This window comes from Salvelinus namaycush, chromosome 13 (genome assembly GCF_016432855.1).
Source record: "Salvelinus namaycush isolate Seneca chromosome 13, SaNama_1.0, whole genome shotgun sequence".
In the NCBI taxonomy this organism is placed as follows: domain Eukaryota; kingdom Metazoa; phylum Chordata; class Actinopteri; order Salmoniformes; family Salmonidae; genus Salvelinus; species Salvelinus namaycush.
In genome coordinates, this window is record NC_052319.1 from 37838015 (window position 1) to 37861884 (window position 23870).

Sequence of the window (23870 nt, forward strand, 5' to 3'; positions counted from 1 at the left end):
CTATTGCTGGAGGAAGCATACCATTTCTTTAGAAAATGACTCATGACACCGTAAAAGAGCAGAGACCATGGCCTTTGTAATTTATCTTCTCTGATTTTAGATTCATAGACAGTCTGTTGTTAAAGCATGACAACTGTAACAAATGGAGAGACAGCCTAGTGAACCTACACTCTAGATAAACAAATCCTAAGAGATAAGGGGATAGATACATTTACATTTTAGTCTTTTATTAGACTCTCTTATCCAGAGCAACTTACAGGCGCAATTAGGGTTAAGTGCCTTGCTCAAGAGCACAGACAGATTTTTCCACCTAGTTGGCTTCAGGATTCAAACCAGCAACCTTTCAGTTATTGGCTCAACGCTCTTAACCGCTAGGCTACCTGTCAGAGAATGATGGTTTGAGCAAGGAAGTGACACTGAGATAAAGAGACGGGAAAACCGAGAAACACAAAGACAAGTAGATATGCTTAGGAAGGAAGAGGATGCTTAGAGAGCTGGAGAGAATGACGGAAAGAGAGAGAGGGGGCAGAGATATTTGTGTCAGTGCAGCCACTTCCTGTCATCAGCGATAGAGAGAGAGAGAGAGTGTGCAAGAGAGCGAAAGAGAGAGGGAGGGAGGGCTAGAAAGAGATTAACCAAGAGAGTCCTCTAGAGCCACCGCCATCATTCACCCCAGGACAGAAAGAGAGAGATCATCACTTGTTTCCTCGGAGGGAAAGAGAGGAAAAAAGGGAGAATGACTGCTCCATGGAGGACAGGTGTTGTGGTGATGCTGAAGCTTGTGTCTTCTGCAGGTAAGTACCAATCCAGCTGTACCATGGGAGTCACGTGCTAGCCATGGTGGAATGGACAGAAATGGCGATACCATCAAAACGGAGGTGTTTGACCTGAATTTAGTGTCAGGGTTAAGGTTAGGGCAATGTTTCGTTAAAGTTCGTTAAAGTGTCTGTTTGGTTAGAAAGTTTTGACTTCTGTACTTTTTAGTGTGGCCAGATAGTACGTTTCCTGTACTACAGTGCATTATTTTCTGTCCAACGCCCTAGATTTTTACTCTCCCACCATCACCGCCTTCACCTCGTTTCCGACCCAGAGCACAGGCGGCTGGTGGCACCTTAATTTGGGAGGACGGGCACATAGTAATGACTGGAACGGAATAAATAGAATCAGTGGTGTGTGTTTGTTCATGGATGCCAAGGGAAGCCAGGCTACCCCAAAAAGTATTTAAATTCACAAGAGGCTGAATGTATCTCACCAGAGAAGGCATCCGAGCGAGCAAAACAGCGCCCCTCTGTCTCTGTATGTGTAGGCCATATATCTGATGCTGTCTGGTCTAAAATATTGTGACATCGTTGCCGCCCGTATCATTGAGGGCAAGGGAAGACAGTGAGCATTTGGCCTCCCTTGATAAAAAAAAAGAAGCTCAACTGTGAATGATCCTGGTGCACCAAAAAAAGTGTCAAGGGAAGCCCGTTTGGATTTGTCTTCACTCCAATCACATCGCATCAAGCGCATACGTCACTAACAGAAACTCATGTTGTGTTGTTGTTCTCCAGTAGTTAGCTAGCTAGCTAAAATTGTCCCTTTCCTAAATTAGCCATGGATGGAGATAGGGATTTGGACTTGTGGTTTTACTTAATTCTCCTTACTGGCCAATGATTATAATGGCACGAACCAAGATAGAGTGAGAGGAGATGCTGTGTACAATTCAAGGCTGTCTCTTCAGACAATACAATTTTCCCTCACACCTTTTTTCTGGCTTAGCTTCCCCAGTGATTTTACCCCACACCACTACTGAATGGAATGGTATCAAACACATCAAATGCACAGTTTCCATGGTTTCCAAGTGTTTGATACCATTCCATCCACTCCATTCCATCCATTATTATGAGCCGTTCTCCCATCACCAACCTCCTGTGACCCAGAGGCGCTCTGCCCTGGGTATGAAAAGTGTCCTCTCCCTGGTCAGGAGAGAGAGAAGGTTCCAGGAGCTCTATTGGTGTGTGCTACCTGTTCGTGTTTGTGATTGAGTGGCTACGTTTCTACACATCTATTTTTGCGTCTGTGTAGAACATGAAAGCTTTGTTCATTTCAACGTTACCAGAAAGACAGAGAGTCACAGACAGATGAGAGACAGTAACACCTGTTGGTGAATGAGAACTGAAGTGGAAGTGGTGAGTGATTATTCTGAGACAATGTTGCTCCTGAGTAGTGTGTGGACTCAATAGTGAATTTGTTCTTGATGCAGATGTGTAGATGATCACCAGCTGGGCACAACTAAATGCCCCCCCCCCAATCAGTTACACCACCAAAGGCTCAATTTGTCACAACACAGCGTCTGTAGAAACCACTGAACTACATACTGAGTTCCACAGACACAAACCACAAAGAGGGAGAGAGGGGGAGAGTGATAGAGAGAGAGCGCTGACAGGAAGACAGTTATCTACAGGGTCGTTTTGTCTTTGCGATGATAGGGTGTCTGTTTCTTACTTTAGAGTACTCTACTAAAATGTCCACATGTGTAAGGGTATAGCCCTGTGCTCAGTACTACCCTATTATCCCTTCTAGTTCATTATCCATGCACCTGTTCTTCTAGTTCATTATCCATGCACCTGTTCTTCTAGTTCATTATCCATGCACCTGTTCTTCTAGTTCATTATCCATGCACCTGTTCTTCTAGTTCATTATCCATGCACCTGTTCTTCTAGTTCATTATCCATGCACCTGTTCTTCTAGTTCTTTATACATGCACCTGTTCTTCTAGTTCATTATCCATGCACCTGCTCTTCTAGTTCATTATCCATGCACCTGTTCTTCTAGTTCTTTATCCATGCACCTGTTCTTCTAGTTCATTATCCATGCACCTGTTCTTCTAGTTCATTATCCATGCACCTGTTCTTCTAGTTCATTATCCATGCACCTGTTCTTCTAGTTCATTATCCATGCACCTGTTCTTCTAGTTCATTATCCATGCACCTGTTCTTCTAGTTCTTTATCCATGCACCTGTTCAACTGACTGTGTTTACTTCAGCAATAAGGCACGAGGGGTGTGGTATATGGCCGATTTACAACAGGCTAAGGGCTGTTCTTACACACGATGCAACGCGGAGTGCCTGGATACAGCCCTTAGCCGTGGTAAATTGGCCATGTACCACAAACCCCTGAGGTGCCTTATTGCTATTATAAACTGGTTACCAATGTAATTAGAGCAGTAAAAATAAATGTTTTGTCATACCCGTGGTATACGGTCTGATATACCACGGTTATTAGCCAATCAGCATTCAGTGCTCGAGCCACCTAGTTTAGAATTATATATTTTACCCCCCTCTTCCTCTGCACTCGTCTTGTGTTTTAATGACTGACTCTGTGCTCGTCTGTGTGCCCTGTCTGTGTTTTAATGGTTCTTGGTCTTCTGTGTGGCCTGTAGAGGCTTCAATGACTGAACCAGCCATCTGCTACATACTGGATGGAATCTTGCTCTTCTACTGCATCATCACCACCTTGCTCTTCTTCAGAGCCAAGGTGGGTCACAATACAGACTGTCTACCACTGGTCGGGTACTAGTTATTCATGTGTATACAGTGGGGGTGAGTTTGTACACAGGTAATTACAGAGGCATGTTCCCGTACAATTAAACACTGTGAGAGGATGTATTATAGATAATGTACATGGATATAGAAGAGTGTCATTATCTCTTCTGTCTCTGGTTTCCCCTCTCTCATATCTCTCTCTGCTTTCCCCTTTCTCATTATCTCTCTCCTTAATCTCTGCTTTTCCCTCTCTCATCATCGCTCATCATCGCTCTCCCTCATCTCTATCTGTCTTTGTCTGTAGTGGTGCAAGTCTTCACCTGAACCCAAAGAGGATCCCACACATGCAGTGAGTTCCCTAAAACGTCCCATACCTTTCAAGTGTGTGTGGCATCATGGACATGACGTGGTACTGACATTCTGAATATATGTTTTTTTTAAGAAACTCCAGCCAGGTGCTAATGCTGACGACCAACAGTCTGCAGCTACTAGACGGGTGAGTGAACTATTATGGCTGGTGTGTGAGAGAGGCCTTGTTCTAATTCCGTGTACAGATATTCGTGATCCGCACAGTCTTGCTAATGTGTTTATGTTTGTCCGTCTCAGAAGCGCAAACAGGAAGCTAGTGACGACACATACCAGGTAAAGACTTCTCTTTATACCACAAGTTTATTAGCGTGCTGAGACGTTGCAGAACACTGAGACCCTGAATGCAGCCAGTGTTTTGGATAGGTTCATCCACTTCCACAAGCCTTCCAGGAGCTCTTCATATTGAACTTGTATTTTGTTCTCTAGGCCCTCCAGATAAAAGATGATGGGAATGATGACTACCAGGTGATCATGTCCACGGGGAAGGTAAGAGTCCATCAGATCACTCACATGGACAGTTATTTCCTAAATGTCATGTTCCATCTCAACTATGTATCAACATGTGACATAGAAGATTGAAATAGACAGGGTAGTGTATGCATAGGTTATTTATATACATTTGAGAGATGGAAATATCCACTCCGTAGAGTGTGGATAGTCATCAGGGTGTCATAACGCTGCTATCAAACTTACATGAGTAAAGGAAGACAAAACTAAGGCAACTCAATGTGAAATGTTACCCGTCTGTAGAATAACTCTAAAGGATATTAACCTACCTACACTTTCTTCCTGTGGGTTCTCTCCTCACATGCTCGCAAAAAGAACAAGAAGGCCCAAGTCCCCCAGTCTCTCAGTGCAAAGACCCGGACCACTGCCCCACCACACTGATCTGACCCAGTCAGCCCTGGGCACGGAGGCAGCAGTCGATTCCACTTGCAGCTCTGCCCTGCACTGATCCAATCTCTGAAGAGTACCTTCTAGATTATTTTCCGACTTCAATGTGCATAGCAGTCTTCTACCTCTGAGCTCAACCTCCCTGGCCTGTTATTACATATTACAACTCAGCAGAAAAGTGTGCATGTCAATGTGTATTATCATGTCATTTGTTAAGTCCATCTATGGCTGTGTGGTAATGTCAACATTATGACCGTAATAAAAGACTGGAACGTTCCAATGTTAAAACACTTGGAAAATGGTTTAATGACGTTTACAACAAAAGAGAACTGTACAGTTACAGTAAAAGATTATCTTTATATATATATATATAAAAAACTAAAACAAAAATACAGCAAACAAATGCATCAAATCTACCATGTATCCTGATTCACATACTTAATGTTCTATATGCTGCCAACCACCATGTCTGGGGGGGGGGGGGGGGGGGGTTCTTAGTCGGATATGAGGCATGTGTCCCCGTGGCAACAGTGAGCAGTGTTCTAGTCCATGGTGTAACAGTGGAACCGCGCGTCACAACGACAGCATGGCTCCCAGAGTTCTAGCGTGACAGACAGGGAGTATTCAGAGGAAAAACTAGTCAGAAGATAAAGGGGACACATTCCTTTAGTTTAGCCCAAGCTTGGTTTACAGAGGGACAATTATCAATGATTTTACAGAATGCATTCCTCAAAAATCCACAAACAGAAGTAATATTTACAAGTTGACCTTTTGTTTTTATTGTATTTTTTCTGCTTGTTTTTTTTTTTTAAACCATGGACACTTGGGCCGTGTTAACTGATATAATCACACACAGAATGTTTTTTACACACCCCAAAACATACAAAAATACTATATATCTTTAATCTACCAAGAGTAAGACAATTCTGCAATTAGTTCCATGCTGTGACAGAAAAAGATCGATACACCAAACAGACAAGATTGTTGTTTAAAAACAGACTTTTTCCCCATTTAGATTTCTCAGAAATATACCAAAATATACATCTAAGCTTTGGAATTACTGGGGCTAGGGCTAAAGCCAGTGCTGGGTTCTCTCTTAATACACAAGCTGCAGGGTGAGAGAAAGAGGAAGAGAGAGAGAGAGAGAGAGAGAGTGTGACAGGACAGAGAGAGTTATCTTTGGTATCTGCGTTTGTCAAACATTAAATTTTTGGGATATTTTTTGCTTTGGGATAGCGCTTGTGAGATCCTACAACTCCCCCGCTTGGAATAAAGCATCATACAATGTTTCCCTGGGACTCCATTGACCAAAGAGCTTAGCCAATCAGACACAGGCCATCTAGAGTGAAGGACCATGATGCATAGTGTCACAGCGGGAGAGAGAAGCAAGAGAGAGACACAGAGAAAGAAAGAAAACAGTGGTGAGACAGAGAGAAAGAAGCAGAGAATTTGTATCCTAGAGACAATGTATCCTGGCAACTACAATACACAGATAGGGAGCCAGACAGACGCACTGTATCCAAGAAGCAGAAACAGTGTATTTTTGTGACAGTCTTTGAGACGGAAAAGGTGTGTCCTAGCAACAGTCCCGGAGACAGACAGAGGGACAGAAACAGTGACTCCTGAGCCTTTACAGCGTGCACAGGATGCACCCTCAATGTGTATTAACAAACATCACCCAGCCATCACCGGATTGGATAATTGATCTGTCTATCAGAGAACCTCACTTTGCCCCTCCAAACTCTACCTATCCTCACCCACAGGCCCTGCTACAGGTGCCTGTTGTGTCCGCGGCGCGCACACACACACAGCTCTGCCATACAGGCGTATCGTCATTACAGGTGCTCAGGGAAGAATGTGTGTGAGCACAGCTGCATGTCTTTTCTCGTGGGATGATGAGGCGGAGAGGGGTGAGAGATGGTGTAGTCCATATACAATCACTTTGGAAGTCTTTGGTTAACATTACCACAGGAAAGAGAGTGCAGCGAGGCAGCGTGCCACCAGGTGAGTAGACACACACCAACATCTACATTTACAATCTAAATAAGAATATAAAAAGGACAGGATTGTCAAATCATAGAAAACAGAATAGGAGTGGGATAAATCAAGTACATACTACTAAAAACTGAAATGTGAGTATACTTTCAGCATTATAATAGGAGGTGGAAGTGTGAGAGGTCGCTGTGTGTTTAGCGTGAGCGATGATGATGATGATGATGCTTTTCGTCTAAAAAATTAAGAGAAGCAGACATTCTTGAGTGCTGGAGTGTGTCCTGTCTCCCCCCGGTGGCAGCAACTGTCATGACACTCTGTACTCTTAAAACAGACATTTGTGAGCTTCTCTGATAGGACCATGTGTTTTTGGTGTTGTTTATGTTTTTTTTCTTAAGTTTAATATTTTTCTTTACTAAAGTAGATTAAAGCAAGTTTCACTCAGTTTAGAGATAGAAATGAGGTATACAGCAGCTCCCTTAACCAAGCTAGTTACCCCAGACTTCCTGGTGTCTCGCTGCCCTCTCCCTTTACAAAACCTTTACACCCACCACACAGAACCACTGCGCCACATACATCAACACAGAACCACTTCTAGAGCATCAGACAAACCTGAGAGAGACATCCAGATCCACAACTGCACCAAACACAATAAAACTGTATCAAAGGGGATCCCCACTAACGCACAAAGATCCTGTATGTTTGAAGGATCCACTGAGCCATCACAACAGGTTATAATTAAATATAGCAAACCAGAGGATTCACTGGTGCACCATCGCATACCAACAAAGATCCTGTATCAGCCTCCATCACAGGCAATGGATCACTGAGACACTTCAGTTACTGTTCCATATTCCCATCTTCCCTCAATGCTCTTATCATTATACTTTATCTGTAAGCTGAGAACAAATGCACCGTTGTGGTCTGCAGTCAGCTCTCCCTTCTCACACACACACACACACACACACACACACACACACACACACACACACACACACACACACACACACACACACACACACACACACACACACACACACACACACACACACACACCTCTGCTGGAGTTCAGTTATTAGTAAAGCTTTTCCTACAGGTATTCCCACCTGCATGAGTCACCCCTAAAGTCATAGGTAGCAACATAACTGTGCCAGAACAGCACAAGCCAAAGAACTATGCACTGAGTAGGCTAGCTAAACACAAAAGATAGCGAGGAGGCAGCCTCTCTCACTAGATTACTCTCACACAAACATATGTTACAATGCTTTTGTCTTCTAAATAACGATAAGGCGTAAATTATAATTTTCATATTTTGTCAAACTAAGGAAGCCAGTGATCTTGCCCTCTCGTGCTATACAAAACAATTAAAGGCAAACGTAATTAAAAAAAAATCTAACGATTGTTAAAAACAGCACAGCAAAATCAAGTCCATAGTAAACCAAACACAGACAAAAAAGACAATGAAAGATTAAGATTAGGCGCTTCAGAGTCCGTTTCCCAAGCAACAGCACAACCAGAGACTGTCCAATAGGAGCACCAGAGCAAGCCCCTCCCACTCAACAGACCACACGTGATGGCTACAGGTGTCTGCGATTCATGCACCAAGGGGGCGCGGTCTAAGTTTTTGGTCTTGAAAGTTTTTCAAAATTGCTATGATTAATAAAAATATTTTTTTTTGTCTTTTGAATATAAGCATGACAAAACACTACATTCAGTCTTGATAACATACTAGTTCAAATATAAAATATGAATATCTTACATGTGTTGTGTATATATATGTATAGAATTAAGAAGAGAAAAAAAAGCTTTTTTTCTCTTATCCTTTAGTCGTTCCGCAGATAAATATTTCATTAACTTCCAATGGTGCCAATGGACACTGGTTCACCTAGCTACCGCACTTCATGACTGGTGAGTGACTACAAACAGGACTACAAATAGAACGACAAGTCCCATTCAAACAGAACACCAGCCAAAAGAGCAGCATGGAGACATCAACCCAGCCGCAGAGAGAAAGGCTTTCGCTTTGCTTTGGCAAGAAGGATCACAAAATAATGTTAAACTGTTAAAACCTGGAAATACCCATAAGTAGTAGTACTAGAAAATAGCAGTAGTAGTTTGTCCTAGTTTGAGATAACGATGACTCTTTTTTGCCATCTTGTACAATTCAGCCATTACAGTTCTTGTACATTCTACAATATTCAGCGGGTGTCAGATTTCTCAGAGAACCTAATGTTTATGTGCTGCTGAGGTATTTAGTCAAAGTAATTCACGGGTGAAAAAGGAGCAGATAAAAACTGAACAGCATGGAGCGAATTCTCTGCTTTCAAACTAGGCAGTCATTATTCTGGTTATGTTAGGGCCGATAGAACGACACTATTGTTGTGTGGTGTTGTTGTTACGAAAAGGGGCAGTTCGATAAGGGCAGCACGGAGGCTACGCTGCTTGGTTACAGGTCAGGATCTTGGTAAGTCCGAAACATCTTTACTGGTGCTGCCAGTGGATGAGCTCCCCGTAGTAAAGCTAGTTGGACATTGAGGGGAAGGAGAGAAGGCTTCAACCACAGGAAACCGAGACCTGCTAACAGGATATGGTCACAAAGCTAGAAGAAAACACGCAGAACGTTTGCCTCCATTCTAAGTTAAAGCAGCTGGTCATTAAAGCTAAAATATCCTTGTTCCTTAGAAGCGGGTTAGAGGTGGGGGATGCACACAGGTGGGTTTAAGAGGAGAAAACTTGTCAGTAGTAATATTATGTAAGATAGTGATCGTGTGAACAGCACTTGCTGGCTCACACAGGCACAGCAGCTAGTGATAAAACGACTTTGGTTCAAGCTTTTTATTTCATGGCTGAGGATTAGTAGAAAAACTCAAATGGACAGCCCTTACCCGACTATTTAAAGCCTGACTACAGTCCAAACTGTTGCCCAAGCGGATATGCCAGTCTAGAAAGGATCAGGACAGTCTGCCATATCATCATAGGGGGAAACATGTAGAGAAACGGGACCGAGCCTTGAGGATAAGCACCCATTGATATCATATAACCACTACCATTCAAACCTAAACACCCCTCAAATATATGAACTTTATACAGGGAGACACTACACCTGACCTCCCGTCTTCCCATACCTTTCTTTTTGGTTATTTGCCCTGCTACTTTAAAGCTGAGCAGGGAGAGCCATAGTCAAATTTAAAAATAAGTTTGTCTTTGGAAAGTGATCATCAACATATTGCATTTTCATCTCCTGTTGTGTAGAGAGAGAGAGAGTTTGTACTCATAAATATTAGGACTAGGCTAAGCAACACTGACAATAAACAGCACTAGTTTTAACAAATATTTTTGGTATATCTTGAAGTAAGGCAGTCGAAAGACTGCAGAAATAATGGACCATAAAACATGTTAAAAAACGTGACAGAATGTTTAAGTCTTTCAAAACAGGCAGACTGCAGTTCATTGGTGGCATTAAAAAAACAATGGCATTAAAAAAATGAAAAGTATCTGAGCAAAAATACACAACGTCTCCATCTACCGCACACCAACGTCATCCAGTTGGCATGGCAACCATACAGACAGACCGTCAGAGAACACTCAGTCACAGAACTCCATGTATCATACAGCTAACCGAGGCGTCTGTATTTGCCTGAGCTGTAAAGGTCACAAGAAAACCACTTAGCCCCTATACTGCCTGACCCCTGAACTGTGAACCCTGAACCCCCCCGCCATGATCCCCACAACACACAACCACCACCACGACACCCCACAGACATGGGTCCATATGTAACCCGGGTTAAAGCTCTAAGCGTTATCATTTCTTATATCAGTGTCTATGGTCCGCACCTAGACTACCATTTACAAATGCTCCATGGCCACTGGGCTACTGCGAAATGTCAAACTCAGTGTTACCAGACAGAGAGGACCAGAGAGAGACCACGCAGCTAACCCTGTTCCTTAAAGCAACGATAACCGTTATATCAGCCACTTATTATTACGAGATTTCTAAAGCCTTATAACCACGATAAAACCAATTATATATATATAGCAGTTAAAACTTAATGTTAGACGTAAAGTTCTGAAAATGTCCACTCACATAAAAACAAGAGAAAACAAACTAAAACGAGAACGCCTCGAAAATAAAACTTTTGTGCTGAGGCCTTTCCAACAGAGCCTCTGACACTAAATAAACTCAACCTAGACAGGGGAGACGCACAAACCCCCCTTTTAGTGATGATGTAGATTGTGAACTTAGTAGTAAATCATTTTTGTTAGAATAACATTTTTAAAAGTAAAATCACACATTTTTGGTTAGAAGTACTTCAGAAGAAGTTCTGAACAGGGAAGAGAAAGATCTCTACTTGTGAAAAAGGTGACGGAGTAGAAAAGGTGGGTCTTCTCTGTTATTTACTCTCCCAAGACGTTGGTCAGGGGTCACACAAGGAGCACAAACCATAGAGTTCAAGATGATCATGCCTCATAAAATGGCCGCCCCAGTCCTCCTGTGTGACCCGCCGCGTCCAACGACAAAAACATCATTTTTGGAGTACTAGGGAAGAGAGAATGAAAAAAAGACCAACATTAAAAAAAAAAAAAAAAATCCAACCCGCTTCACAGAGGGTTTCTTTTTGGTGGCAGCAAAATATTTAAATAATGACAGATGACAGAGAGAAGGAAGAGGAGGAACAGGTGGGTAGAGCCATTAGTCTAAGGCCAAATCCCAAACAACAGCCCTATTCCCCCATATAGTGCCCTAATATGGCCAGAGCCAGACATATCGTACGCTACATTTAACCAAGAGTAGTGCACTAAATAGGGCATAGGGTTCCATTTGAGGCCTCCAGCTTCACTGGGTCCTGGAGGCAGTGGTGATGGTGGAAGCGGGAACTGGTACAGTCGCCGTGGTGACCTGGTGGTCAGCTGAGACCTGCAGGGCCCCGCCCCCAGCAGCTCCGGCTGACACCAGGTTGACAGGGTTGGTGGTGAGCAGGGACAGGTTCTGGGGGTTCAGGAAGAGGGGTTGCATCAGGTTGGGGGTGCTGCCGGCGGAGGTGTTGGCGAACAGCAGGTTACCGCTCCCGTCCAGCGAGGTGATGGGGAGAGCGCCGCCTGATGCCAGAGCTGCAGGGGGAGGAGAGGAGGGACAGAGGGGTTTACCTAGATATCTAGACATCCTCAGTTGGTGGAGTTACAGCTAACTGTGGATGGATATGAAGGGTAATGTAGCTAGCGGGAGTTCTCATTACGTCTTGTACAGGATGGTGTGACGTGTGGTGAAGACCAGAAGGACAGTGTCCGGTACAGACTAGTTATACAGGTGGGGAGAACGAGCTTGTGGTAATGACTGGAGTGGAATCAGTGGAATGGTATCAAATACATCAAACACATTGTTTCCAGGTGTTTTGATGCCATTTCACTTGCTCTGTCCCAGCCATCATTATGAGCCACTCTCCCCTCAGCAGCCTCCATTGTTCTACAGGTGTATAAGTGGAAGGTTCAGAGCAATGATAAAGGTAGTCTTAAATATATTGATGTTGGACAAACAGTATAAAACTACACTGAACAAATGTATAAACACAGCATATAAAGTATTGTGCCCATGTTTCATGAGCTGTAATAATAGATCCCAGATATTTTCCATTCTTTCTCTCAAATGTTGTCCACAAATTTGTTTACATCCCTATTCATGATAATTTCTCATTTGCCAAGATAATCCATCCACCTGACAGGTGTGGCATATCAAGAAACTGATTAAACAGCATGATCATTACACAGTTGGGGACAATAAAAGGCCACTTTAAAATGTGCAGTTTTGTCACACAACACAATGCCACAGATGTCTCAAGTCCACCAGAGTTTCTGCCAGAGAATTGAATGTTAATTTCTCTACCATAAGTTGCTTCCAAGTTGTTTTAGAGAATTTGGCAGTACGTCCAACCGGCCTCACAGCCGCAGACCACGTGTAACCACGCCAGCCCAGGACCTCCTTACAGCTTCTTCACCTGTGGGATCATCTGAGTGGGGGGACTATTTCTGTCTGTAATAAAGCCATTTTGTGGGGAAAGTGAGTAGGCCTATGCCCTCCCAGGCCCACCCAGGCTGTGCCCCTGCCCAGTCACATGAAATCCATATACTAGGGCCTAATTCATTCATTTCAATTGACTGATTTCCTTATATGAACAGTCATTCAGGAAAATCTTTGAAATTGTTGCATGTTGCGTTTATATTTTTATTCAGTATAATATGAGAACAGCCTATGTAAATGAGTGAGGTAATTAAACAGGTGTACTTGCCGCTCCACAGACCTTGGATGGTGGCTAGGGTGCTGTTGCTCAACATGGCGGTGTTCAGAGCCCCTCCCAGCCCCCCTGGAGCCAAGCTCAGCAAGGCCCCCCTACACACAGAGACACACAGAGTAAGAAAGCAGGAGAGATTAAAAATCATTCTGATTCCTCCTTCAATTCCTGAGATTGTGATGATGATATGCTACTATTAATACTATGATTATTCAAAACGTTTTGACTATTCACAAATACTATTGAAAGATTATATTTCATTATATAATTCTGCATTCCAGATATAGCATGAGGACAGCCCTTCCTGTAGTTTGATATGTGCTGTGATCAGACCCTGCTCAAATATCCCCTCCCCATCCTACTCACCCAGGAGTGAACTGCGATGACGCCATAAGTCCTTGGTTAAGCCCGGCCATGGCAGCGAAACTAGCGCTGGTGGGTAACTGGGCGGCACCTTGCAGGGCGGCCGACAGGCCCAGTCCAGCCACCATCACCTGACCCGTCCCCAGAGTGGTCGCTAGGGACGACGGTGCCTGCGTGACCACCGTGTGCTCCTGGGTTCCGCCCGTCCCCGTGGCCTGGAGGGCCGTGGGGGAGGGGCTTAGCGATGGGGAGCTGGTCACCGCAGTAACCATAGGTGCAGTGGAGATGACGGATGCCGTGTTTGTGGTCGCTCCTATGGTCGTGCCTGGGACAGAACGGGAGGCTGGTGTTTAGTATTTGAGGACCAGAAGGTGGGAAATGGGAAGAGAATATTGCTTGATTCCTAGCTAAATATGATCCTGTCCTGCCCCTTTCCCTGTGCACCTGTGAAGGTCAGGCCAGACACGCTGGTGCTGTTGAGAGGCATCACTGGGTTTACAGTCAGTGTGGTCGGTGTGTTACTGGTCACAAGGCTGGCCGTACTGGCCACCTGCAACAGGGAAGGAGAAGGAGAGGGGTTGAACACGGAATAGGACAAACCACTGTGTGTGTGTGTGTGTGTGTGTGTGTGTGTGTGTGTGTGTGTGTGTGTGTGTGTGTGTGTGTGTGTGTGTGTGTGTGTGTGTGTGTTGTCCATACCAGGGGGATCGTAGGGGTGAAGATGGTTTTGATGGGGCTGCTGCCTGTCCCTGTGTTGCTGTATCCACCGCTGGGGGGGTTGATTCTCTTCTCTTTCTGCCTGCGGTTACAGAACCAAACCCGGATCACCTCCTTCTCCATGTTGAGCTGGTCGGCGATCATGGTGATCTCCTCAGAGGTAGGTTTTTGGTTCTGCTTGAAGAGGGCAAAACCCCAGGGATTCCCTTTCAGTATGGGGCAGTTCCTGAGAGATAATCTAGAATATGAAATGTCACTCACTTCCAGAAATCTCTTTTCTAAGGCCAAGCGGATGTTGGTCTCGATGCTGGTCCTCTTCTTGCGTCGGCGGTTCAGCCCCTCCATACCCAGGCCAGGGGAGCCCAGGGCGCTGGGGCTAGACAGGGCCTGGTCAGACGACAGGTTGTCTGCATAAACAGCACCGCGACAAAGGACAGGGACAAAGGTAAAGACCAGGTACGTTTACGTACACAATACAGTACACAATCCAGTACACACACAGGGCTGGCGGTCAGCTCAGGGACAAACCTGCATCGTTGAGCCACTTCTCCAGCAGTGGCTTCAGCTTGCACATGTTCTTAAAGCTCAGGTTCAAGGCCTCGAAGCGGGAGATGGTGGTCTGGCTGAAGTCGTTACCGTACAGCTTGCCCATGGCCAAGCCAACATCTCCCTGGGGGAGACAGAGAGAGGGTAAGGGACAGCTCTGCTGTTATCATACAAACACACACACACACACAAACCTTCCTACAGCTTCCTGACAACCCCAACCACACACACACCTTCCTACAGCTCCCTGACAAATCCAACCACACACCCACCTGTGTGAAGCCCAGTTTGATGCGTCTCTGTTTGAAGGTCTTGGCAAACTGTTCCAGCTCCTCCAGGTCACTGGGCTCCTCCAGACTGGGCGTGGCCAGGCGTTTAGGGGGCGAGGTCTGGCTGTGGGACAGAGGCTGGATGGGCGTGGCTGCTATTGTGCGGGTCGGAGTCGCTGGCTACAAGACGGGAGATGGGGTGCGTATGGGGTTAGACAAACTAAACATGGTTTAAACTTGAAAGGTTTGAAACATGGTAGCTGTATCTGGTAGTGTCTGACCTGTGTGGCGAGCGTGATGCTGGGATGAGTCTGCAGGAGGTTGGCTTGGCTTTGAGGTAGTTGAGTTAGAAGACTCTGGCCTTGCAGGAGACCTGTTGAGGGAATAATGGAGAACTTTTAAGAGGCATAAAGGGAGGGTGACAGTATATGTGTTCGTGTCTGTGTTCGTGTGGGTGTATCTGCGTGCTCGTGTATGTGTGTGTGTAGGACATACTCTGCTGGCCCTGCGGCGACTGTGAGATGATGAACTGGCCAGGCTGCAGCTGGGTGGCGATGTGGTGGCCAGGCTGAACCAGGACAAACTGGGGCATGGTCAGGTTCTGCTGCTGCAGCTGTTGTAACTGCTGAAAGTCCTCACACACACACACACACACACACACACACACACACACACACACACACACACACACACACACACACACACACACACACACACACACATCACTAAAGGTAAACAGAATCCCTTCATGCTGTTGTTGTTCATCTCACACAAACATGGAGCCCTCGTATCTAGAGGTAAAACAGTATTAACAAGCAGGCTATAGTCCTACAGGTAAGAGTGGTACAGGGCTCCAAAGGTCTCCCTTCTCGCTTCATACTGCAGAGATAAACAGAGGAAGGTTCTCATCAAGCGTCCACATGGAGATCAGGTTCTAATGTACTGCAGATAAAACCACACTCATTCCTACTACACTGTTTTACAGATGTACCACTACAGTTACATTATACAGGTCCAGTCATTCATGTAACAGTGATTTAAAAAGGTGTACTACAGGTAGGTAACTGCTGAAGGTCGCCATCTCATAGGGGTATCCCAGCTGGCTTAGCTGGCCTGGAAGATGGGTAGAACCAGAGGGAATCTGAGGGGGAACGATGTTAACATTACCTACAGAGCTCCATGGTTCCTGCATATTCAATTAATGATGACACTGTGGTTGGTATATGATATATAGTGGGACAGTATTGGGTTTGACATCATTACATAGTTTTTATTTTATTTCACACCCCATTCTAGAGGTAGCAGGATACTCTGCCCCCTGCAGATTCCGTCTAGCCCTAGTGATGATGTGGTGTGTTTGTGTGTGTCTACCCGTCTCTGTGTGTGTGTCTACCTGTGTGTGTGTCTACCTGTGTGTGTGTGTGTGTGTGTGTGTGTGTGTGTGTGTGTGTGTGTGTGTGTGTGTGTGTGTGTGTGTGTGTGTGTGTGTGTGTGTGTGTGTGTGTGTGTGTTTGAGCACATGCGGGTTCTCGTGTGTGTGTGTGTGCGAATCTCTTACAGAGGTGATCTGGATGGGCTGGGACAGTGGCAGTTGTGTGATAGGGGTGGCTGCAGAGGCAGAGATGCTTGCCCCCGTAGTGCTGCTCTGCTGGCTGGCTGACTGCTGCTGCATGGCTGCTGCTAGGAGCTGGGCCTGGGCCTGTTGCAACAACAACTGCTGCTGCGCTGGAGACAGGGTCAACTAGAGAGAGCAGGGGAGAGGAGAGGAAGAGGGAAGGAGGGGAGAGAGAGTGAGAGGAGGACATGGTAGAGTGGGAGAGGAGAGGAAGAGGGAAGAGAGAGGAGGAAGGAGGGGGGAGAGAGGAGGAAGGAGGGGAGAGAGTGAGAGGAGGACATGGTAGAGTGGGAGAGGAGAGGAGGAGGAAAGGAGGGGAGAGAGAGTGAGAGGAGGACATGGTAGAGTGGGAGAGGAGAGGAGGAGGAAAGGAGGGGAGAGAGAGTGAGAGGAGGACATGGTAGAGTGGGAGAGGAGAGGAGGAGGGAAGGAGGGGGGCAGAGAGAAGGAGGGAGATAGAAAGCGAGAGATGACGTATTGTGGAGAGAGGGTAGAGCGGTGTGAGAAATAAAGAGAGACAGCAGGGAAGAAGAGAAACAGTAGGTTGTCCTAACTATTATTTTCAAAAGTCAAAGGATGTTCATGTTTCAAATGAATACAACGTCAAGCAGTACATGTGACTCAGTGACGGCGTGTCCAGGGGCCAAGAGATGGAGAGAGGAAAGGACTCATGCTTTTGGACAGAAGATGACTTTGCTGTGAAGCCTTACTGGATGAAGACGTCACAGCCACTGGCTGTCTGACCCTCAGGTCACATGTGAGGGCATGCTGGCAATGTGACAACGACAGAATGATCACGGATGAGCATGACGCCTGGGCTCACGCACACGCACACACACACACGGTACCAGGGTGATGGGTGTCAGGGGAGTTGGCATGATCTGCATGCACAAGCAGGTTACATCCCAATACTCTTAAAACAGTTCCTCCCATCCACACTGATCATAGCAGGAATTAATGGAATGCATATGATAGGTAGATCAATTCCCATCCAATCTTTATATGAATCACTGGTCACTAAGGAGAGGAAACAAGGAAAATAGTATTTGGACATAACAACACCCTCTCTCTGTGTGTGTGTGTGTGTGTGTGTGTGTGTGTGTGTGTGTGTGTGTGTGTGTGTGTGTGTGTGTGTGTGTGTGTGTGTGTGTGTGTGTGTGTGTGTGTGTGTGTGTGTGTGTGTGTGTGTTATTCTCTTTATCAGCCCTGATCTAAGAACAGTGAAAGCATCATGGTGGACGATGCCTACTGGGCATTTGCTGTTCTTTCAGATCAGTGCAGATGAGGGAGAGGAGACGAGAAGGCCATAGAGATCCATCACATTACAGACAAACAGGTGAACTGACAGGCAAGCAGGCAGCCAGACAGACTGCCACTTACTCCAGCTATCTGTCCCCCAGCCAGCATGAGCTGGGCCTGAGGCAGCACGCCCTGCTGGACGGAGGTCGGAATTGCACCCGAGTCTTCTGACTTGGACTAGAAGCAGAGTACATAGCATAACCTTATATAGGATAACGTCATATAGGATAACCTCTTATTTTTTATTAACCTTTATTATATAGGATAACCTTATACAGGATAACCTCATGTTCTATTTATTTAACCTTTATTATATAGGATAACCTTATACAGGATAACCTCATGTTCTATTTATTTAACCTTTATTATATAGGATAACCGTATACAGGATAACCTCATGTTCTATTTATTTAACCTTTATTATATAGGATAACCGTATACAGGATAACCTCATGTTCTATTTATTTAACCTTTATTATATAGGATAACCGTATACAGGATAACCTCATGTTCTATTTATTTAACCTTTATTATATAGGATAACCGTATACAGGATAACCTCATGTTCTATTTATTTAACCTTTATTATATAGGATAACCTAATATTTTTTATTTAATTAACCTTTATTATATAGGATAACCTTATACAGGATAACCTCATGTTTTATTTATTTGACCTTTATTATATAGGATAACCTCATATAGATAGGATAACCTTCCCAGAAGACATGTCATATAGAAACAGACCCATGGTACAGTCAACTCCAGATAAGTGTAAACTCTGACTGTAAACTGAGTGCAATACTGTTTTCCAGTCCCAATATATCTGCATTATTTTACAACTGCATGTTGTGGTTTAGTCCAGTCTCGAGACGTTGCATTTATCACAAGTCGTCTGTTCTCTGTACACCATATCGATATGTTTTTAAATAAATAATGATGTTGACGGCTACTTATTGTATACAGAAGCCAAATATCTAGTTGTCAGATTCTTGACTAGAGAAAGACCCATACTTTACTTTTCAACCTTGGAGTGTACTAGAAGTGGAAAAACATCTACACACCAAGACAAAACACACTCCTACTGACAGATATCCACAAACACAGGGTTTCAATACTAGGTAACCTATTGAAGGTGTTGTCTTAACAGAAAATGATCTACATGAGAAAAGCAGGAAGGGAGGGGGTGAGTGAAATGTACTGCAGCCCACAGAGAACAGCGAGAGGAAGGAGAGAGGGAAGGAAGAAGGGAGGGGGTGTTTGAAATGTACTGCAGCCCACAGAGAACAGCGAGAGGAAGGAGAGAGGGAAGGAAGAAGGGAGGGGGTGTTTGAAATGTACTACAGCCCACAGAGAACAGCGAGAGGAAGGAGAGAGGGAAGGAAGAAGGGAGGTGGGTGTTTGAAATGTACTGCAGCCCACAGAGAACAGCGAGAGGAAGGAGAGAGGGAAGGAAGAAGGGAGGGGGTGTTTGAAATGTACTGCAGCCCACAGAGAACAGCGAGAGGAAGGAGAGAGGGAAGGAAGAAGGGAGGTGGGTGTTTGAAATGTACTGCAGCCCACAGAGAACAGCGAGAGGAAGGAGAGAGGGAAGGAAGAAGGGAGGTGGGTGTTTGAAATGTACTGCAGCCCACAGAGAACAGCGAGAGGAAGGAGAGAGGGAAGGAAGAAGGGAGGTGGGTGTTTGAAATGTACTGCAGCCCACAGAGAACAGCGAGAGGAAGGAGAGAGGGAAGGAAGAAGGGAGGTGGGTGTTTGAAATGTACTGCAGCCCACAGAGAACAGCGAGAGGAAGGAGAGAGGGAAGGAAGAAGGGAGGTGGGTGTTTGAAATGTACTGCAGCCCACAGAGAACAGCGAGAGGAAGGAGAGAGGGAAGGAAGAAGGGAGGTGGGTGTTTGAAATGTACTGCAGCCCACAGAGAACAGCGAGAGGAAGGAGAGAGGGAAGGAAGAAGGGAGGTGGGTGTTTGAAATGTACTGCAGCCCACAGAGAACAGCGAGAGGAAGGAGAGAGGGAAGGAAGAAGGGAGGTGGGTGTTTGAAATGTACTGCAGCCCACAGAGAACAGCGAGAGGAAGGAGAGAGGGAAGGAAGAAGGGAGGTGGGTGTTTGAAATGTACTGCAGCCCACAGAGAACAGCGAGAGGAAGGAGAGAGGGAAGGAAGAAGGGAGGTGGGTGTTTGAAATGTACTGCAGCCCACAGAGAACAGCGAGAGGAAGGAGAGAGGGAAGGAAGAAGGGAGGTGGGTGTTTGAAATGTACTGCAGCCCACAGAGAACAGCGAGAGGAAGGAGAGAGGGAAGGAAGAAGGGAGGTGGGTGTTTGAAATGTACTGCAGCCCACAGAGAACAGCGAGAGGAAGGAGAGAGGGAAGGAAGAAGGGAGGGGGTGAGTGAAGAAGTTAATTTTAAAAAAAATTAGAAATGTTATGCAGTGCATGTGAATTCTGCATAGATTTGCATATTCTCCGCCATCTGTTTCCGAGCAACCGCAGAGCAGCTAATTAGCATACAGGGTGATTAATCTGCCTTGTTCCTAGCCGATACCGAGAGCGCCTAACTCATTTAAATGCACTGTTCCTGTGTGTGTGTGTCGCTGTTACCTGTTGGAGGAGAGCCTGTGTGTGTGCGTTGGTGATTGCGCTTGTGGTCTGAACCGTCTGCCTCTGAAAGTCCAGTCCATTCGTTTGGATTTCTGAGAACAGAAAAGCAATCAAGTCATCAGACGAAGAAAATAATAGCACTCTCACACCCCCCCCCCAGTTTCACTTGGCACTCTCTCACTCCCTCAGTTTCACATAGCACTCTCACACCCCCCCTTCACTTGGCACTCTCACCCCCCCCCAGTTTCACATAGCACTCTCTCACCCCCTTCACATAGCACTCTCTCACCCCAGTTTCACATAGCACTCTCTCACCCCCCAGTTTCACATAGCACCCTCTCCCCCCCCAGTTTCACATAGCACTCTCACAGACCCCCAGTTTCACATAGCACTCTCTCCCCCCCCAGTTTCACATAGCACTCTCTCCCCCCCCAGTTTCGCATTGGCACTCTCTCACCCCCCAGTTTCACACGGCACTCTCTCACCCCCCAGTTTCACATAGCACTCTCTCACCCCCCCAGTTTCACATGGCACTCTCTCACCCCCCCAGTTTCACATAGCACTCTCACCCCCCAGTTTCACATAGCACTCTCTCACCCCCCAGTTTCACATAGCACTCTCACAGACCCCCAGTTTCACATAGCACTCTCACAGACCCCCAGTTTCACATAGCACTCTCTCACCCCCCAGTTTCACATAGCACTCTCTCACCCCCCAGTTTCACACAGCACTCTCTCACCCCCTTCACATAGCACTCTCACCCCCCCCCCCTTCACATAGCACTCTCACCCCCCCCTTCACATAGCACTCTCACCCCCCCCTTCACATAGCACTCTCACCCCCCCCTTCACATAGCACTCTCACACCCCCCAGTTTCACATAGCACTCTCACCCCCCCAGTTTCACATGGCACTCTCACCCCCCCCTTCACATAGCACTCTCACACCCCCCAGTTTCACATAGCACTCTCACCCCCCCAGTTTCACATAGCACTCTCACCCCCCCCTTCACATAGCACTCTCACACCCCCAGTTTCACATGGCACTCTCTCACACCCCCAGTTTCACATGGCACTCTCTCACCCCCCCAGTTTCACATAGCACTCTCTCTCCCCCCAGTTTCACATAGCACTCTCTCACCCCCCAGTTTCACATAGCACTCTCACCCCCCCAGTTTCACATAGCACACACAAATCAACATGTGTGAAAATAATGCACACACTGACATAGCACAAGCACTGAAGTAACACAAGCACCGCCTTTCCTTCCAGTTCTCTGCTGCCAATGACTGGAGCGAACTACAAAAATCACTGAAGCTGGAGACTCATATCTCCCTCACTAACTTTAATAAGCACCTGCTGTCAGAGCAGCTCACAGATCACTGCACCTGTACATAGCCCATCTGTAAACAGCCCATCCAACTACCTCATCCCCATACTGTTATTTATTTATTTTTGCTCCTTTGCACCCCAGTATCTCTACTTGCACACTCATCTTCTGTACATATATCACTCCAGTGTTTAATTGCTATATCGTAATTATTACGCCACTATGGCTTATTTATTGCCTTTACCTCTCTTATCCTACCTCATTTGCACACACTGTATATAGATTTTTCTACTGTATTATTGACTGTGTGTTTGTTTATTCCATGTGTAACTCTGTGTTGTTGTTTGTGTCGCACTGCTTTGCTTTATCTTGGCCAGGTCGCAGTTGTAAATGAGAACTTGTTCTCAACTAGCCTACCTGGTTAAATAAAGGTGTTCTCAACTGGCCTACCTGGTTAAATAAAGGTGTTCTCAACTGGCCTACCTGGTTAAATAAAGGTGTTCTCAACTAGCCTACCTGGTTAAATAAAGGTGTTCTCAACTGGCCTACCTGGTTAAATAAAGGTGTTCTCAACTGGCCTACCTGGTTAAATAAAGGTGTTCTCAACTGGCCTACCTGGTTAAATAAAGGTGTTCTCAACTGGCCTACCTGGTTAAATAAAGGTGTTCTCAACTGGCCTACCTGGTTAAATAAAGGTGAAATAAAAATGAAAAGTAGTCTCTAATTACAGCACAACAACAACTCACTGAACCTCTCATGCCGTTAGGTTGCTCCACACACACACACACACACACACACACACACACACACACACACACACACACACACACACACACACACACACACACACACACACACACACACACACACACACACACACACACACACACACACACACACACACACACACACTGGGACAGGCATGGCTGTGTGCAGAGTGCAGACCCCGGCATGTGTTCAGAGGGCAACAAAAAGGACCAAAGGTTTTCCATCAGAAGACCATTAACTGAACTTATAGTATAATGAACCAAGGTCCTTTTCATTATCCGTTTGTGACCAGTTGAAGGAGTTACAGACAGGCAGAGCAAAGCAGCAGGTCACAACAGGTAACTCACCTGTGTTTCCGTCCCCACTCTGACTCTCCATTCCACATTTACTCGTTTCTGACGCATTACTCATTCTAGAATCTGGAAGAGGCAGACAAGAGAGAATTTTACTCGACGGTCATTGACCCTTTAAAAGCGACGCCCCCACCATCCCATCCCAAAACAGCCCCTAAAGCCCACATCTTATAAAGATCGGATGTCTTCTACCCTACTATAATGACAGTAGACACATCCCACTCCTTCAACAGAGCATGATAATGTTTTCTAATAAATACACACACACACAGTAATAGAGCTCTACAATGCACCCACTTTACTTGCACATGCTCCTAAATATTTAGCTGTGTGACCTGGAATTTTAATGTAGGAGCACCAGTGCGCCTTGAAAATACCTCAAATATTTTCCATTGTGCGCCTAAATTTCTTCGTGGGCGCCTACATTTTCTAACTTATTAGAAAGCCTCATTAAATACAGTGAGAATCAACATCCTCAACCAAGCAAATGGCAAATAACAGAGACCCTGGAGCATGCGTTTACATCCATAAAAGCCCAGCAAGAGTACATTTTTCCCCCTTTTGACCTTGATGATCTCTTTCTCTCACATACACAAACACACTACATCGGACCCCACGACTCACCCACTTCTGGTGCCCCTTTATTTTCCAGCATGGTTGCATAAGCTAGAGGCAGCAGATAGGCTTGGTTCCACCGGACAGACCCTCCGTCAGGCTGTCCAGTCGGCACACTGCCCCTCCCACTCCTCCCTCTCTACTTTCCACTGGTCAGCGAGCTGAGTCCAGTACAACTGCAGCCAGCCACACACACACACACACACACACACACACACACACACACACACACACACACACACACACACACACACACACACACACACACACACACACACACACACACACACACACACACACACACACACACACACACACACACACACAC

The 23870-nt window shown here is 45.7% G+C and overlaps 2 protein-coding genes across 2 annotated transcripts; one reads left to right on the top strand and one right to left on the bottom strand.

The window, feature by feature from the left end:
• The first annotated feature begins 625 nt into the window (after nucleotides 1-625).
• Nucleotides 626-5073, top strand: LOC120058505 (high affinity immunoglobulin epsilon receptor subunit gamma-like). Its single transcript, XM_039007218.1, has 7 exons — nucleotides 626-794; nucleotides 3425-3519; nucleotides 3832-3876; nucleotides 3970-4023; nucleotides 4134-4169; nucleotides 4323-4382; nucleotides 4719-5073. Exons 1-7 carry the CDS (start codon nucleotides 737-739, stop codon nucleotides 4782-4784), a joined length of 414 nt encoding a protein of 137 aa, XP_038863146.1. The 5' UTR covers nucleotides 626-736; the 3' UTR covers nucleotides 4785-5073.
• A 5456-nt stretch (nucleotides 5074-10529) lies between these two features.
• On the bottom strand, nucleotides 10530-22991 carry LOC120058504 (POU domain, class 2, transcription factor 1-like). Its single transcript, XM_039007217.1, has 13 exons — nucleotides 22922-22991; nucleotides 20479-20570; nucleotides 16520-16702; nucleotides 15457-15583; nucleotides 15243-15334; nucleotides 14965-15141; nucleotides 14675-14816; nucleotides 14408-14553; nucleotides 14129-14323; nucleotides 13874-13979; nucleotides 13433-13754; nucleotides 13076-13164; nucleotides 10530-11891 (listed from the first exon to the last, which is right to left on the bottom strand). Exons 1-13 carry the CDS (start codon nucleotides 22983-22985, stop codon nucleotides 11617-11619), a joined length of 2010 nt encoding a protein of 669 aa, XP_038863145.1. The 5' UTR covers nucleotides 22986-22991; the 3' UTR covers nucleotides 10530-11616.
• Nucleotides 22992-23870: the final 879 nt, after the last annotated feature.

Coding starts and splice junctions, on each gene's coding strand:
- LOC120058505 (XM_039007218.1), top strand. CDS start 737: ATGACTGCTCCATGGAGGACAGGTGTTGTGGTGATGCTGAAGCTTGTG. Junction 795..3,424: donor GAAGCTTGTGTCTTCTGCAG/GTAAGTACCAAT, acceptor TGTGGCCTGTAG/AGGCTTCAATGACTGAACCA. Junction 3,877..3,969: donor AAGAGGATCCCACACATGCA/GTGAGTTCCCTA, acceptor GTTTTTTTTAAG/AAACTCCAGCCAGGTGCTAA.
- LOC120058504 (XM_039007217.1), bottom strand. CDS start 22,985: ATGAGTAATGCGTCAGAAACGAGTAAATGTGGAATGGAGAGTCAGAGT. Junction 15,335..15,456: donor GTCGCCGCAGGGCCAGCAGA/GTATGTCCTACA, acceptor TTCCCTCAACAG/GTCTCCTGCAAGGCCAGAGT. Junction 13,755..13,873: donor GTCTGGCCTGACCTTCACAG/GTGCACAGGGAA, acceptor GTTCTGTCCCAG/GCACGACCATAGGAGCGACC.